At 49.0% G+C, this 18,901-nt stretch overlaps 1 protein-coding gene across 3 annotated transcripts; it reads left to right on the top strand.

Annotated features, from left to right (window-relative positions):
* Positions 1-7,005: 7,005 nt before the first annotated feature.
* On the top strand, positions 7,006-18,696 carry MRPS2 (mitochondrial ribosomal protein S2). Of its 3 annotated transcripts, none has more exons than XM_063935898.1 (4): positions 7,006-7,207; positions 10,975-11,100; positions 13,562-13,691; positions 18,064-18,696. In XM_063935898.1, exons 1-4 carry the CDS (start codon positions 7,186-7,188, stop codon positions 18,605-18,607), a joined length of 822 nt encoding a protein of 273 aa, XP_063791968.1. In that variant the 5' UTR covers positions 7,006-7,185; the 3' UTR covers positions 18,608-18,696. The 3 variants fall into 3 exon arrangements, with proteins under 3 accessions (XP_063791968.1, XP_063791966.1, XP_063791967.1); XM_063935896.1 differs by lacking the exon at positions 7,006-7,207 and adding an exon at positions 8,227-8,348; XM_063935897.1 differs by lacking the exon at positions 7,006-7,207 and adding an exon at positions 8,440-8,531.
* The last annotated feature ends 205 nt before the right edge of the window (positions 18,697-18,901 follow it).

The following is an 18,901-nucleotide window of genomic DNA, read 5'->3' as shown; positions in this document are numbered from 1 at the left end:
TAATACTGACCCAGTGCTCATACCTATGTCATACCTCCCAACATGACCCTCTCCAGGAGGACACAATGCTCTGCTCCTGCTCTTCCCTCTTACTGTATGATTACCATCACCTGTGCTGTACCCTAATACTGACCCAGTGCTCATACCTATGTCATACCTCCCAACATGACCTCTCCAGGAGAACACAATGCTCGCTCCTGCTCTTCCCTCTTACTGTATGATTACCATCACCTGTGCTGTATACTAATACTGACCCAGTGCTCATGCCTATGTCATATCTCCCAACATGACCTCTCCAGGACACAATGCTCTGCTCCTGCTCTTCCCTCTTACTGTATGATTACCATCACCTGTGCTGTTCCTAATACTGACCCAGTGCTCATACCTATGTCATACCTCTCAACATGACCCTCTCCAGGAGGACACAATGCTGTGCTCCTGCTCTTCCCTCTTACTGTATGATTACCATCACCTGTGTTGTACCCTAATACTGACCCAGTGCTCATACCTATGTCATACCTCCCAACATGACCTCTCTAGGAGGACACAATGCTCTGCTCCTGCTCTTCCCTCTTACTGTATGATTACCATCACCTGTGCTGTTCCTAATACTGACCCAGTGCTCATACCTATGTCATACCTCTCAACATAACCCTCTCCAGGAGGACACAATGCTGTGCTCCTGCTCTTCCCTCTTACTGTATGATTACCATCACCCGTGCTGTACCCTAATACTGACCCAGTGCTCATACCTATGTCATACCTCCCAACATGACACTCTCCAGGAGGACACAATGCTCTGCTCCTGCTCTTCCCTCTTACTGTATGATTACCATCACCTGTGCTGTACCCTAATACTGACCCAGTGCTCATACCTATGTCATACCTCCCAACATGACCTCTCCAGGAGGACGCAATGCTCGCTCCTGCTCTTCCCTCTTACTGTATGATTACCATCACCTGTGCTGTATACTAATACTGACCCAGTGCTCATGCCTATGTCATACCTCCCAACATGACCTCTCCAGGACACAATGCTCTGCTCCTGCTCTTCCCTCTTACTGTATGATTACCATCACCTGTGCTGTACCCTAATACTGACCCAGTGCTCATACCTATGTCATACCTCCCAACATGACCTCTTCAGGAGGACACAATGCTCTGCTCCTGCTCTTCTCTCTTGCTGTATGATTACCATCACCTGTGCTGTACCCTAATACTGATCCAGTGCTCATACCTATGTCATACCTCCCAACATGACCTCTCCAGGAGAACACAATGCTCTGCTCCTGCTCTTCCCTCTTACTATATGATTACCATCACCTGTGCTGTACCCTAATACTGACCCAGTGCTCATACCTATGTCATACCTCCCAACGTGACCTCTCCAAGAGGACACAATGCTCTGCTCCTGTACTTCCCTCTTACTGTATGATTACCATCACCTGTGCTGTACCCTAATACTGACCCAGTGCTCATACCTATGTCATACCTCCCAACATGACCTTTCCAGGAGGACACAATGCTCTGCTCCTGCTCTTCCCTCTTACTGTATGATTACCATCACCTGTGCTGTACCCTAATACTGACCCAGTGCTCATACCTATGTCATACCTCCCAACATGACCCTCTCCAGGAGGACACAATGCTCTGCTCCTGCTCTTCCCTCTTACTGTATGATTACCATCACCTGTGCTGTACCCTAATACTGACCCAGTGCACATACCTATGTCATACCTCCCAACGTGACCTCTCCAAGAGGACACAATGCTCTGCTCCTGTACGTCCCTCTTACTGTATGATTACCATCACCTGTGCTGTACCCTAATACTGACCCAGTGCTAATGCCTATGTCATACCTCCCAACATGACCCTCTCCAGGAGGGACACAATGCTCTGCTCCTGCTCTTCCCTCTTACTGTATGATTACCATCTCCTGTGCTGTACCCTAATACTGACCCAGTGCTCATACCTATGTCATACCTCCCAACATGACCCTCTCCAGGAGGGACACAATGCTCTGCTCCTGCTCTTCCCTCTTACTGTATGATTACCATCACCTGTGCTGTACCCTAATACTGACCCAGTGCTCATACCTATGTCATACCTCCCAACATGACCTCTCCAGGAGGACACAATGCTCTGCTCCTGCTCTTCCCTCTTACTGTATGATTACCATCACCTATGCTGTTCCTAATACTGACCCAGTGCTCATACCTATGTCATACCTCCCAACATGACCTCTCCAGGAGAACACAATGCTCTGCTCCTGCTCTTCCCTCTTACTGTATGATTACCATCACCTGTGCTGTACCCCAATACTGACCCAGTGCTCATACCTATGTCATACCTCCCAACGTGACCTCTCCAAGAGGACACAATGCTCTGCTCCTGTACTTCCCTCTTACTGTATGATTACCATCACCTGTGCTGTACCCTAATACTGACCCAGTGCTCATACCTATGTCATACCTCCCAACGTGACCTCTCCAAGAGGACACAATGCTCTGCTCCTGTACTTCCCTCTTACTGTATGATTACCATCACCTGTGCTGTACCCTAATACTGACCCAGTGCTCATACCTATGTCATACCTCCTAACATTACCTCTCCAGGAGGACACAATGCTCTGCTCCTGCTCTTCCCTCTTACTGTATGATTACCATCACCTGTGCTGTACCCTAATACTGACCCAATGCTCATACCTATGTCATACCTCCCATCATGACCCTCTCCAGGAGGGGCACAATGCTCTGCTCCTGCTCTTCCCTCTTACTGTATGATTACCATCACCTGTGCTGTACCCTAATACTGACCCAGTGCTCATACCTATGTCATACCTCCCAACATGACCTTTCCAGGAGGACACAATGCTCTGCTCCTGCTCTTCCCTCTTACTGTATGATTACCATCACCTGTGCTGTACCCTAATACTGACCCAGTGCTCATACCTATGTCATACCTCCCAACATGACCCTCTCCAGGAGGACACAATGCTCTGCTCCTGCTCTTCCCTCTTACTGTATGATTACCATCACCTGTGCTGTACCCTAATACTGTCCCAGTGCTCATACCTATGTCATACCTCCCAACATGACCTTTCCAGGAGGACACAATGCTCTGCTCCTGCTCTTCCCTCTTACTGTATGATTACCATCACCTGTGCTGTACCCTAATACTGACCCAGTGCTCATACCTATGTCATACCTCCCAACATGACCCTCTCCAGGAGGACACAATGCTCTGCTCCTGCTCTTCCCTCTTACTGTATGATCACCATCACCTGTGCTGTACCCTAATACTGACCCAGTGCACATACCTATGTCATACCTCCCAACGTGACCTCTCCAAGAGGACACAATGCTCTGCTCCTGTACGTCCCTCTTACTGTATGATTACCATCACCTGTGCTGTACCCTAATACTGACCCAGTGCTCATACCTATGTCATACCTCCCAACATGACCTCTCCAGGAGGACACAGTGCTCTGCTCCTGCTCTTCCCTCTTACTGTATGATTACCATCTCCTGTGCTGTACCCTAATACTGACCCAGTGCTCATACCTATGTCATACCCCCCAACATGACCCTCTCCAGGAGGGACACAATGCTCTGCTCCTGCTCTTCCCTCTTACTGTATGATTACCATCACCTGTGCTGTACCCTAATACTGACCCAGTGCTAATGCCTATGTCATACCTCCCAACATGACCTCTTCAGGAGGACACAATGCTCTGCTCCTGCTCTTCCCTCTTACTGTATGATTACCATCACCTGTGCTGTACCCTAATACTGACCCAGTGCTCATACCTATGTCATACCTCCCAACATGACCTCTCCAGGAGGACACAATGCTCTGCTCCTGCTCTTCCCTCTTACTGTATGATTACCATCACCTATGCTGTACCCCAGTACTGACCCAGTGCTCATACCTATGTCATACCTCCCAACATGACCTCTCCAGTAGGACACAATGCTCTGCTCCTGATCGTCCCTCTTACTGTATGATTACCATCACCTGTGCTGTACCCTAATACTGACCCAGTGCTCATGCCTATGTCATACCTCCCAACATGACCTCTTCAGGAGGACACAATGCTCTGCTCCTGCTCTTCCCTCTTACTGTATGATTACCATCACCTGTGCTGTACCCTAATACTGACCCAGTGCTCATGCCTATGTCATACCTCCCAACATGACCTCTTCAGGAGGACACAATGCTCTGCTCCTGCTCTCCCCTCTTACTGTATGATTACCATCACCTGTGCTGTACCCTAATACTGACCCAGTGCTCATACCTATGTCATACCTCACAACATGACCTCTCCAGGAGGACACAATGCTCTGCTCCTGCTCTTCCCTCTTACTGTATGATTACCATCACCTGTGCTGTACCCTAATACTGACCCAGTGCTCATACCTATGTCATACCTCCCAACATGACCTCTCCAGGAGGACACAATGCTCTGCTCCTGCTCTTCCCTCTTACTGTATGATTACCATCACCTGTGCTGTACCCTAATACTGACCCAGTGCTCATACCTATGTCATACCTCCCAACATGACCTCTCCAGTAGGACACAATGCTCTGCTCCTGATCTTCCCTCTTACTGTATGATTACCATCACCTGTGCTGTACCCTAATACTGACCCAGTGCTTATACCTATGTCATACCTCCCAACATGACCTCTCCAGGAGGACACAATGCTCTGCTCCTGCTCTTCCCTCTTACTGTATGATTACCATCACCTGTGCTGTACCCTAATACTGACCCAGTGCTCATACCTATGTCATACCTCCCAAACATGACCTCTCCAGGAGGACACAATGCTCTGCTCCTGCTCTTCCCTCTTACTGTATGATTACCATCACCTGTGCTGTACCCTAATACTGACCCAGTGCTCATACCTATGTCATACCTCCCAACATGACCTCTCCAGGAGGACACAATGCTCTGCTCCTGCTCTTCCCTCTTACTGTATGATTACCATCACCTATGCTGTACCCCAGTACTGACCCAGTGCTCATACCTATGTCATACCTCCCAACATGACCTCTCCAGTAGGACACAATGCTCTGCTCCTGATCTTCCCTCTTACTGTATGATTACCATCACCTGTGCTGTACCCTAATACTGACCCAGTGCTTATACCTATGTCATACCTCCCAACATGACCCATCCAGGAGGACACAATGCTATGCTCCTGCACTTCTTTCTTACTGTTTGATTACCATCACCTGTGCTGTACCCTAATACTGACCCAGTGCTCATACCTATGTCATACCCCCCAACATGACCTCTCCAGGAGGACACAATGCTCCGCTCCTGCTCTTCCCTCTTACTGTATGATTACCATCACCTGTGCTGTACCCTAATACTGGCCCAGTGCTCATACATTTGTCATACCTCCCAACATGACCCTCTCCAGGAGGACACAATGCTCTGCTCCTGCACTTCCCTCTTACTGTATGATTACCATCACCTGTGCTGTACCCTAATACTGACCCAGTGCTCATACCTATGTCACACCTCCCAACATGACCCTCTCCAGGAGGACACAATGCTCTGCTCCTGCTCTTCCCTCTTACTGTATGATTACCATCACCTGTGCTGTACCCTAATACTTACCCAGTGCTCATACCTATGTCATACCACCCAACATGACCTCTCCAGGAGGACACAATGCTCTGCTCCTGCACTACCCTCTTACTGTATGATTACCATCACCTGTGCTGTACCCTAATACTGACCCAGTGCTCATACCTGTCATACCTCAAACATGACCCTCTCCAGGAGGACACAATGCTCTGCTCCTGCTCTTCCCTCTTACTGTATGATTACCATCACCTGTGCTGTACCCTAATACTGACCCAGTGCTCATACCTATGTCATACCTCCCAACATGACCCTCTCCAGGAGGACACAATGCTCTGCTCCTGCTCTTCCCTCTTACTGTACTGTACCCTAATACTGACCCAGTGCTCATACCTATGTCATACCTCCCAACATGACCTCCCACAATGCTCTGCTCCTGCTCTTCCCTCTTACTGTATGATTACCATCACCTGTGCAGGAGGGACACAGGGGGTCATTCAGATTTGATCACTGCTGTGCGTTTTTGTACAGTGGGCGTTCAGATCCGAATTGCACATGCGTATGCACCGCAATGCGCCGATGCATCGCACGTTTGCAATGGGCATTGGTGCCCTGCGACAGGATGGTGCGAAAAATCCATTTTCACGGGCGTTCATAAGGAGATTGACAGGAAACGGACGTTTGTGGGTGGCAACGGACTGTTTTCTGGGAGTGTCAGGGAAAACGCAGGCGTGTCCATGCGTCTTCAGAGATGGTGTCTGACGTCAGCTCCGACCCCTATCAGCAAGAAGTGATCGCAGCGGCTGAGTAAGTCCTGGACTGCGCAGAGACTGCACAAAATCACTTTGTACAGCTCTGCTACACAAGCAAACGCACACTTGCACTGCGATTTAATCCTCCCCCTGCCGGCGGCGACTATTTGATCCCAGGGCAGCACAAATTGCTGCCCAGCGATCAGATCTGAGTGGCCCCCACAGTGCTCTGCTTCTGGACAGTTCTCTTCATTTATGATTGCTGGCACCTGTGCTGAACAGGTAATGGATAAGAAAGGTGTTCAGCACAGGTGATGGCAATCATACACTAAGAGGGAAGCCCAGGAGCATTGTGTCATGTTGGGGGGGTGTGCAATCCACACAGGTCCAGCATGAAAACGATACAATCACACCCGTCTATTATGTACTGACCGTTCAATACATTGTTGTTACATGTATAATAGATATTTAGATTTATTAGTGGTGCAATGGTCCCAGCATACTGCAGATACAGTCCAGGGCAGGAGAGAGCCTGACCAGGCCCAGGTACTTTTCAGGGGGTGTGGCCTAATCATGGGAGGTGTGGTCCTGCACGGTTATAAAAAAAATACTATATAGTACTTTAAGCGCCTCCCTGGCCACACTGTGGCATATGCTGGGCTGATGAGAAGAGCTGCAGCTGCTGCCGCCAGGGGAGAGAGGGAGGGAGGGATGACTTGGGTACAGGATGGTTCCCTCCATCAGGCCCGGGTAAAACGGCACCACTGCACATAATGCTATACGTGACTCAGATTAGGGTCATATCTATTTTACATCATCATTTGATTTGCAGCACAGATGTGTTCTGCCCACAGAGCAGGTAACCGCACATAGCCGGCCACCGGCTCCCGGGTCTTGGCTGATGGTATAATAGCATCCTTATACATCCCACATACAGGCGGAACCTGTCCTGTAGCACAATAAGGATCAGGCAATAAGCTTTGGGTGCTGGCAGCAAATTGCTGAATATAGTAAAGCAGGGAAATATAGTCTATGTCAGGAGGGATCTCTGATTTCTACAGTGTTAGCACTTTAATGACTTGCACAGAGTGCTGCAATATCCAGTCCCCGGGGAGAGCGGCTGTTTTCTCTCTATTGTTTTTCTAAATAGAACCCTCACTTTCTGCATTCTGTACTTTAATCAGTGTTTTCCCCCTATAGGGAGTTACTACCCCTCCTGGCTGTGATACATGATACCAGGCAGTATGCTGTATGTCCGGCAGGTGGCGCTGTGGCTGCAGGCTGTGATAAATGATGCCAGGCAGTATGCTGTGTGTCCGGCAGGTGGCGCTGTGGCTGCAGGCTGGGAGAGGAAGCCAGGCAGTATGCTGTGTGTCCGGCAGGTGGCGCTGTGGCTGCTGGCTGTGATATATGATGTCAGACAGTATGCTGTGTGTCCGGCAGGTGGCGCTGTAGCTGCAGGCTGGGAGAGGAAGCCAGGCAGTATGCTGTGTGTCCGGCAGGTGGCGCTGTGGCTGCAGGCTGTGATATATGATGTCAGGCAGCATGCTGTGTGTGTGTCCGGCAGATGGCGCTGTAGCTGCAGGCTGGGAGAGGAAGCCAGGCAGTATGCTGTGTGTCCGGCAGGTGGCGCTGTGGCTGCAGGCTGTGATATATGATGTCAGGCAGTATGCTGTGTGTCCGGCAGGTGGCGCTGTGGCTGCAGGCTGTGATATAGGATGTCAGGCAGTATGCTGTGTGTCCGGCAGGTGGCGCTGTGGCTGCAGGCTGGGAGAGGAAGCCAGGCAGTATGCTGTGTGTCCGGCAGGTGGCGCTGTGGCTGCAGGCTGTGATATATGATGTCAGGCAGCATGCTGTGTGAGTGTGTGTCCGGCAGGTGGCGCTGTGGCTGCAGGCTGGGAGAGGAAGCTGCACAGAGGAAGTTACAGTGTTGCAGGCTGACCTTCCCCAGGTGGCAGGAAACATGGCTCTGTCTGCAGCTGCTGCCCTGCTCAGGACGGGTGAGTTCCACCAGGGAGGGGCCCCCAGGGGCCACATGCTGCCCCTCTCCTTGCTGCATGGTGTACTGGGCAGGTATCTCCCCTCTGCTGATCAATGGCACATGGTGCTCCCTGTATACAGGAGCCTGCACTAGATATATATCCTATTAATGGAGTCTGCAGCTGCTGCCCTGCTCAGGACGGGTGAGTGCCACCAGGGAGGGGCCCCCAGGGGCCACATGCTGCCTCTCCCTGCTGCATGGTGTACTGGGCAGGTATCTCCCCGCTGCTGATGGTGCTCCCTGTATACAGGAGCCTGCACTAGATATATATCCTAATGTATATACACATGCAGCAGCACAGCGTAGGATGTATGTGTATGTATGTATATATATATATATATATATATATATATATATATATATATATATATATATATATTTATGACAAATAGTTCCTGTCCTAAAGGTGCTTGCAGTAATATTACAGCGTTGTCATTACATTTATTTTCCTGTCTCCGTCCCCGTGTTGTATTTGCATTGCTGACCTATGTGATAATAATCTACTTTGTTTGTATTATCCAACTGCAGTAACCTGGGCTGCATTACACGCTGATGTTGCACCCTGTAGCTATCTGGGGGCAGGTCACTGCAGTTGGGGAATAAGTGGGTGAAGCAGTAGCCGGACTGTTCAGTGTCGGGTTGGCAGGTCACTGCAGTAGGGGAATAAGTGGGTGAAGCAGTAGCCGGACTGTTCAGTGTCTGGTTGGCAGGTCACTGCAGTTGGGGAATAAGTGGGTGAAGCAGTAGCAGGACTGTTCAGTGTCGGGTTGGCAGGTCACTGCAGTTGGGGAATAAGTGGGTGAAGCAGTAGCCGGACTGTTCAGTATCTGGGCACGGGTCACTGCAGTTGGGGAATAAGTGGGTGAAGCAGTAGCAGGACTGTTCAGTATCTGGGCACGGGTCACTGCAGTTGGGGAATAAGTGGGTGAAGCAGTAGCAGGACTGTTCAGTATCTGGGCACGGGTCACTGCAGTAGGGGGAATAAGTGGGTGAAGCAGTAGCCGGACTGTTCAGTGTCTGGTTGGCGGGTCACTGCAGTAGGGGAATAAGTGGGTGAAGCAGTAGCAGGACTGTTCAGTGTCGGGTTGGCGGGTCACTGCAGTTGGGGAATAAGTGGGTGAAGCAGTAGCAGGACTGTTCAGTGTCGGGTTGGCAGGTCACTGCAGTTGGGGAATAAGTGGGTGAAGCAGTAGCAGGACTGTTCAGTGTCGGGTTGGCGGGTCACTGCAGTTGGGGAATAAGTGGGTGAAGCAGTAGCAGGACTGTTCAGTGTCGGGTTGGCGGGTCACTGCAGTTGGGGAATAAGTGGGTGAAGCAGTAGCCGGACTGTTCAGTGTCGGGTTGGCGGGTCACTGCAGTTGGGGAATAAGTGGGTGAAGCAGTAGCAGGACTGTTCAGTGTCGGGTTGGCGGATCACTGCAGTAGGGGAATAAGTGGGTGAAGCAGTAGCCGGACTGTTCAGTGTCGGGTTGGCAGGTCACTGCAGTTGGGGAATAAGTGGGTGAAGCAGTAGCAGGACTGTTCAGTATCTGGGCACGGGTCACTGCAGTTGGGGAATAAGTGGGTGAAGCAGTAGCAGGACTGTTCAGTATCTGGGCACGGGTCACTGCAGTTGGGGAATAAGTGGGTGAAGCAGTAGCAGGACTGTTCAGTATCTGGGCACGGGTCACTGCAGTTGGGGAATAAGTGGGTGAAGCAGTAGCCGGACTGTTCAGTGTCGGGTTGGCAGGTCACTGCAGTTGGGGAATAAGTGGGTGAAGCAGTAGCAGGACTGTTCAGTGTCGGGTTGGCAGGTCACTGCAGTTGGGGAATAAGTGGGTGAAGCAGTAGCAGGACTGTTCAGTATCTGGGAGCAGGTCACTGCAGTTGGGGAATAAGTGGGTGAAGCAGTAGCAGGACTGTTCAGTATCTGGGCGCAGGTCACTGCAGTTGGGGAATAAGTGGGTAAAGCAGTAGCAGGACTGTTCAGTGTCGGGTTGGCAGGTCACTGCAGTTGGGGAATAAGTGGGTGAAGCAGTAGCAGGACTGTTCAGTGTCGGGTTGGCAGGTCACTGCAGTTGGGGAATAAGTGGGTGAAGCAGTAGCAGGACTGTTCAGTATCTGGGCACGGGTCACTGCAGTTGGGGAATAAGTGGGTGAAGCAGTAGCAGGACTGTTCAGTATCTGGGCGCAGGTCACTGCAGTTGGGGAATAAGTGGGTGAAGCAGTGGCCGGACTGTTCAGTGTCGGGTTGGCAGGAATGTGTCCGTATCGGCTTACAGCGCTATTTTAAATGGAGGAAGCCATCTTGTGGGCGGAACCATTGGTTGATGGGAATGGATCCCAGTAGGATCCCCTGACCACTGAGCCACTGCTCCATATGCGGCTCGTTTTTTTGTTGATTTTAGGAAAAGGACATTTGTGTCTAATATTTACTAATCGGTAAATAATTGCAGGATGACCTTGTCATACGTCGGCAATATAAGACACAGCATCGGCATAGAGCGCCGACACCGTGCAGCAGGCAGAACGTCTTTGGAATAACATTGTGGTTTTAGTTTTTATTTGATTCAACATTTAATAAAAATATAATTTTTCTTTTACAGCAACACAGAGACTCAGTCTGCCAGCAGCGGTTTCCTCGCGACTGATTCCTTCTTTATATCCATGTGTGAAGTACGGAACTGCGCCATCCGCTGCGGACGATCAAACGCCGGAGACGGATGTGAAAGGTGAGTTACGTATGGGAGCAATGCGCTATCTGTGTGACGTTAGAGAACGTATGTTACCGTAACCGCTGTATACAGCGCTGTAATGCTGGCCGTGCGCAGTCAGAGTATCGGGGTCTGTCATAGGCCAGACTGTATCTGATCCAGGCTTTGGCGGCACATCCAGCCTCTCGTCCTTTGCTGGCATTCGTACGATCATCTTCCCACCATATTAAACAGCGTGCCATGTTACAGTTGCACGTATGGCAGTGTGCGGGCAGCTTGCCAGAGGTCACCTTTGTGAGATCAGATGTTTACAACAAAAAAATGCAAAACAAATGTGTCAAATCTTATTAAATATATAATCAGAGACTGGAAGAGGCACTGTTCTCTCCTTACTCCCCTGCAGCACTGCTTCACACACCGAGGTCTAAACTACCCCAGGAAGTTAAGACTAATATCTTATTTTGGGACACTTATAGGGCCTGGACCTCCATTCATAAACTATTTCGTACTGACCCGTTTGAGTCACCATACATACCCTTATGGGGTAACCCCAATTTCCCCTCCTCTTTAGATAACCGTCACTTTTACACATGGAAATGTAAGGGGATATACACTATTAGGGATGTCTGTGATCCTGGTGGACAGATGCTCTCCTTCATGCAATTACGTGACAAATTCTTTTTACCCCACTCCAACTTTTTCATGTTTCTCCAAGCGCGCCATTATATCAACTCTCTTAATGACCCCTTAGGCAAAGTGACCTCTACTCGAACAATTCTCGACACTCTCACGTTTTGCAGACCAAATCCCTTCAAAATTCGATATCTTTACAATGACCTGATTGAGGTGTCAGCCCCCTCTTGGTCCCCTCTCTCTGATTCCTGGCGGCGGGAACTCCCAGGGGCACCCGAGATGGGCGGGTTCTCTGCGAACACTGACCTAGTCCTCAGGGCTCTAAAATCCGCTACATTACAAGAAATACATTTAAGGATAGTAAATAGGATGTATATATCCCCCTCCCAAAGACAACACTTCCGCCCGGGTGAGTCGGGCACTTGCCCTAAATGTGGAGTAAGTGGAGCATCCCTTGCACACAATCTCTGGTTATGTGGGAAAATTAAACGATTCTGGTGTAAGATTCTCCAATATTTATCCCGACTACTCAAATTAACTCTTCCTGGAGTGTTCGATGACTTCTCGCCCTGGCTGTCACGGTTTGACCTCACCCCGGTGATCCCTCTGCTGACTGTGATGGTTACGGTGGCAAAACAGGTGATACTGAGACATTGGATATATAAAACTGCCCCATCGCTGGGAGAATGGGAATCCGCTTTATTAGACGTACTATTTTGTGAGAGACGAATGGCCACTTTCCAAATTGAAAATGGAGTTCTACTTTTCCATAAAAAATGGGGAATTTATATAGAGAGTTTACCCCTAGATAGACGTGAATGTATTTGGAGGGTATTCCGGGACACAACGTGGTACTGGACTAGTCGGATAGCGGGAACTATTACTTGATCTTCTGTACCTTAAACGGTAGGGTTCCTGAGTAGACCCCACTTATAACATCGACTCTCCAAAGTTATGGTACTACACACTACAGTGTTCACCCCAAAGCCACGACTCCATCTTCTCATCCAGATTATATTTCTGACTAACTCCCCCCCCCGGCAATATATGCACCACCTATCTATAGTATCTCTGTAATATTTCTTTCTCTTTACTTTCTATCTCTATCCTTTTCTTTCCTGTCTCTCCCTCTCTCTAACAGCTGTGTTATTTAGTTTACATATTATGTATGTTGCTTGCTGTTGGGGATAGTGGTACACCTCGGTGAATCATACCCCCTACTATTGTTGCTAGACAGCTGCGTTGATATTACTCTATGTGAAATGTTTTTATCTTTCTTTCTCTCTTACTACAAAAAAAACAAACAAAAAAGCCGTACAGCCTTAAATTTTCTACATTTTATTCATTATTGACTTTGATTATTTGTCACTGCTGAATACCCCTGTAAATTGATTCCTGGTAACTTATGTTGTGACTCTATGGCTGTCTAATAAAGAAATTTATAAAAAAAAATATCTATATATATCTATATATCAGAGTAATAACAGCAGGGGGTTGCTGGCGGCTGCTCAGAATCCGTTGACTGCTTCCCCTACAGGAAACCCTCAGCCTGGGGTACCGCGGTAAACCCACAACCTCATAATATCCAATGTGAGCGTCTTGTGGAAGCTGGGGACTAAGAGCAGCCGGTATACTGGCAGTCGGTGATCTATACACATCCTGCGCAACTGCATGTGGTACGATGGTGATTCTGAGAACCGAGGGACCTATAATATAATATAATAGAACGCCACTTGTCCGTGATCTAGAGAGTTTTCCCTGTGCGCAGATATTGGAAATAAATTATAATCTGATTATTTTCCTAGTAATTTATATGACACTTTTTTTCCCCCCTCTTTGTCTCCAGATTTCACCAAGTGGCTGATTTCGGAGCCCCTGAATCACCCAGATTTCTTTAATGTGAAGGAATTATTCTCCATCCGGACCTTGTTTGATGCCCGGGTACACCTGGGGCACAAGATGGGCTGCCGCCACAGGTGCGTCGTGAAACAGTGATTTACAAAGTTTCTTTTTTAGTTTGACAGATTAGTGAATTAGTACACAGTCCTATAACGTCTTACACACAGCGGCACTTCCCCGGGGTTTGACTGATCCAGTGGGCGGGGCTTCCGACGCTGACAAGCAGCCGGACTATAGCTAGGGCCGGAGGGGCATCGCTAGTATCAGGAAGCTGTTTCAGGTGAACACAATTTGCGGCCAGAACATTTGTGAGGAATCAAGAAGTCACCTGACAAAGCAGAGCAGAGTGAAGCCCCTCACAAAGTGGTGTTATTTGCGGAATCCTTCTGCCAGCCGCGTTCCGCGTGGCAGAGACCAGTCGGTGCCTTGCTGGGTCGGTGAGTGGGTTAACCGACCCGTAAACATCGGATTATTTGCACATGTGAAAAAGTTTTGCAAATGTGTAAAATTTATGGTGCGTCTTTGGAGAGAAATACGTTTTTTGCACTGTCCAAATTTCGCTATCCGATCGGCTCAGATAGCAAGGCAGAAGAAACTCTCCAGGCCTTAACTAATGTGGCCACTAGGCAGCAGGCTCAAATGCTGGCCAATGCCGAGGCCCAGCTGGAGAACAGATGCAGCCAGAGCTCAGTCAGCCCCAACTGGGGGAACGTGGGCCTGCAGGAAGCAGAAGATGACACCTCAGCCATTGTTGAGGCCTTTCTGTTGTCCTATGAGAGGATGGTAAATCTGTTTAAATGGCCATTGGAGGTGGTGGCAAAATTGTCTCCTTATTTGATGGGTGAAGCACAGCATCCTGTGTGGATATGCATGAAGCACGGTCTGTGATTTATCGGCAGCTAAAAGCCGTGGTACTGGCACAGATAGGGGTGACGGGACCCGGGAAGTCGCAACGTTTTAATGATTGGAGATATAAGCCAGGCTCTGCAACGCGTGCTCAGTTGGCCGACCTTAAGAAGCTAGCATAGAGCTGATTACAGCCCGGCTAAAGTCTGCCAGACAGAATCTTGGAAATTCTCGCAGCCGACCCTTACAGGCGGAATTTGTACCAAGAGCTGCAGACGTGGGTTCTACAGAGATCCGCAGTCATGTGAAGAGCTGGAGATGGCCATTGACCAATATTATGCCCCGGGAAGGGGCATAGTATCGGGGACAGCTGGAAGAGTTGTCAGGCCAAAACCAGTACAAGATGTTGACAAAGACCGCAAGGTGACCCCAGAAGGGTGCTCCGAGTGTGGCAAAACGGGGCACTTCCTGAGAAATTGACCAAATCGCCAGGAGCCGATTGACTGATCTCTGTATACCCTGTTTGACCATATCATCTTACGTGCGTAGCACCCTGCTGTTCCGGGTTCCTGTCTTGGTACAGCAACAGGTAGTATTGATGGTGATGTATTCAGGCAGTGAAGTCACCTTGGTGTCCAGCACTCTAGTACCGGATGACCTGTAGGTCCAGCTACCGACAGGAAGACTCCCTGACCCTACATGATACTGCTACTTACACCACTGAACCGGACGGAGAAATCAAGAAGCAGCAAAAGCCGGAGCCTGGGTACCAGTCAGACCAGCATCGCGTTCCAGAAAATGTGACGGAGGGTTGGTCAGTGTAGGTGGGAAGGAAACAGAACCCTTGCCAGCTGGTGGGTAAGATTGGTCTCCTGTGTTCAGAACTGTAACACTCCAGAACTTTGCTCAAGACCGATTAAACGATTGTGAATTGGGGATTGTTTACAGAAATATTGTGTGGGTGAATGGAGTATGGAAGGCTGAGCGAGAACCGTATGTCATGATAGAGAGGGACCTGCTACATAGGGTAGCGGTGGTAGATGAGAGGAAAGTTAATCGGCGATTGGTGCCCGTTCCATTGGTATTGGCAGCAGCACATATACTCCACCATAGGGGAGAGGAAAACTCTCAGATGGGATGCTCTGGGCATACACATGGTGGTCAAGAGATTCTGCCAACGGTCTGGTCTCAAACCTGATTCCAGAGGTTCCCGGGAAGCACAGGGGTGGCAAAGGTGGGGTTACAATACCTGAGCCGCCACATGCTTGTCCAGGTACCCACCCAAGAGGGCAAATTGTCTGCACATGGGCAAGGCCTTTATGAGGTAATAAAGGCTGCAGGACCATGGGTGAAAGCAGCGGTCCCTTAACAGAGGCACCGCTTTCCGTCCTCATACCTTACCTCAACAGTCGACATTGGTACGTCCAGCACCATTACAATTGTGTTCCGTGAGATTGGCTCCACGGGGCCATAAAGAGCATCCGTGTCTAATCAAAGGAATCCACAAATCCTCCAGTTTCCTCAATGCTGCCATCCTGTCTCCCTCACGGCGTAACTCTGGAACATGATCTATAGTCTTATACCGTAAAGATGACCATTTACGTTCCGTAAGTGTGAAATGGACTGCAGCAGCCTGGAAACTGTTTCCCTTCGGTTGCAGCTTTGATGGGAGACTGGTGTAATGCCTTTCTGTCTTTAAAAGAACATGGTATCATCCCCACGTAATGACCGATAATGTTATACACCGCAGTATTGCCGGACAAAACATGTCTCGTCTTAAACGTTTCTCAGAGTGTGGGTGATGGAAACACGGACCTGTGAGGAGATAACTTCACGTCACACTGGAATGGCGGCGATGGCAGCCAGGCTTTTTTTATATCTGTATTGTCGTCTGTTACGTCAGCGTGGACTAAATAGTCCCTCAAATTACACCCCCTCTAACCGTGCGCATTTATCTCCTCGCAGGTCCGTACTTCCATCACCCGCACTCTGGGAAATAATTTAAGATTAGACACATTTGTCCTGGGATACTCTGCGGCGTATACCATTATCTGTCACTGCGGTCTTCATTACGTAGGGTTGACATCCTTTTAAAGAAAGAATGGCGTTACACCGGTCCGCCATCACAGCTGCAATTACTTTGGAGTGCCGATCGTAATCCTGTATATATCCTGTCTGACCGTCATCCATCCCTCATCTAAAGAGGAGGTACAGGGGTTACCCTCCAATACTTAAGAAATTTTTGATTGCCTGCTCTGCAACCAAGGACTATACACATAAGCCTTTCACCAAACGTGACAACACGCCGTGTGTTTTATTTGTGTGTGTGTGTGTGTGTATGTATGTGTATATATATATATATATATATATATATATATATATATATATATATATATATATATATATATATATAATTAGTGTGTGTGTGTATATATATATATATATATATATATATATATATATATATATATATATATATATATATATATATATATATATATATATATATATATATATATATATATTTGTATGTGTATATGTATATATCCAGTCCAGTGGCTTTGTAAGTCTGGTTTGCAAGGAATCCTCATTTACCAGTGATCATTCTAGCACCTGCACCTAATCGGGGGGGGGGGGGATATTTTAATTTTTAAGGGCAACATTTTATACATAATGTATCGCTACAGTGGCTGTAGCGCTGCATCATGTCTACAATTTTGCCGTTCAAAATGAAAATATACCCCCCCCCCCCCCACTGATTAGGGTCAGGGTGGTAGAATGCGCAGAAATAACATTGTTCCCTGTAGCGGTCATTCATAGATTGCGGTCACCTCTGACTGGGATCAGCCGCAGTCTTTGTAAAAGGGCGAGGGACGCTCATAGCCGTTGTGATGGGAGGAGGCATAATGGAAGATGTGCATGTAGTCCATGATATATGTCGGCGATATAGAGCCATTTGGTATCTTGGGGACAGGCCAGCGTAAATCACAGGAAACAGATACGTTTAGGGGTAAATGTTCTCACACCGGGAAATACCAGGAGCTTTAGGAGCCCGCCACATGGAATACGTGGAGGATTAGTGTATATGTGGGATTGGGAACGGAGTGTAAAACACATTGGTCCTGATTCAGATGTAGACGGAGTGCGGTCCTGTGCCACAAAGTACCGATGTTTGGTACATAGCTCACGCGCAGGGTCCATTTTGCGCGAACGGGTCCTGCAACGCAGGAAGGCCGCAGACTCAGTCCGCATTACACCAGTCTGCTGCCGTTTCGAGGCGTGGAGGGGGCTGCGACGGGTTCTGTTCGTGAAAACTGTGGCGTGTTGCTGCTGTTTAGGGAGAGGGAAAAGGCCAGGGCTCTCCATAGTAGAGATTTCCTGTCCACTGGGTCGGGTGGCTTGCGCATCCCTATGGGTGCCGCCGGGTAAGATCCGCTACTACATCCTTGGACTAATCTCTGATCAGTAATGCAGTAGGAGGCGTGATGTGACGCCCCCTGCTGCATTACCATATTAGTGCTTCTCTGTCCACATCTGAATCCGGCCCATTGGCTTTTGGTCACTCCAGCGGGTTATCTTTAATCAAAACTCTCATTGACCCAGGTTGATGGAGCCGTACATCTTCGGCTGCCGTCTACAGCAGGACATCATAGACCTCAACCAGACGCAGGAGCATCTACAGCAGGCGCTGAATTTCATGGCTCACATCGCGTACCGGAAAGGAGTCATCTTGTTCGTTTGCCGCAACCGCCAGTTCACACACTTGGTAGAGAACCTGGCCAAGGACTGCGGCGAGTACGCCCACACGCGCTTCTGGCGGGGCGGCCTGCTGACCAACTCCACGATCCAGTACAGTCCCGGGGTCCGACTACCAGACCTGGTCATCTTCCTGAGCACGCTCAACACTGTGTTCGAGCAGCACGTAGCCATACGTGACGCCGCCAAGATGAACATACCAACCGTTGGGATAGTGGACACCAACTGTAATCCCAGCCTGATCACTTACCCCGTGCCTGGGAACGACGACAGCCCCACCTCCGTGGAACTGTACTGCCGGCTCTTCAAGATGACCATCAACCGAGCAAAGGACAAGAGGAAACAAATGGAGGTTCTGTATGGACTGAGAAGTAAAATGGCGGACTCCTAGGACTGCCGTCTGCTACTGTAAATGTCTGTGTACTCTTTGTTTTTTTTTTATTTGTTTTTTTTCCCACCAAGAATAAAACTTTAATGTCATTGTGAGTCTCTGTATCACACAAATGTCGTATGTTGATCCCAGAAATAATGCTCGTCTGTCCCTGCACATAAACTGGGTTATTCCACTAAAGCGCAGCGCGGAGAAACGCAGAAGGCAGATGTTGGTGGCCAATAACGTTCCGAGATTGTCACCAGGGCAGCAGTGTGTCCTGGTTACAGTCACTGGAAGTTATAGAACGACTGG

Source organism: Pseudophryne corroboree, chromosome 8 (genome assembly GCF_028390025.1).
Source record: "Pseudophryne corroboree isolate aPseCor3 chromosome 8, aPseCor3.hap2, whole genome shotgun sequence".
Taxonomy (NCBI): Eukaryota; Metazoa; Chordata; class Amphibia; order Anura; family Myobatrachidae; genus Pseudophryne; species Pseudophryne corroboree.
The sequence above is the reverse complement of the archived record's forward strand: the minus strand, read 5'-3'. Positions and strand labels throughout refer to the sequence as shown.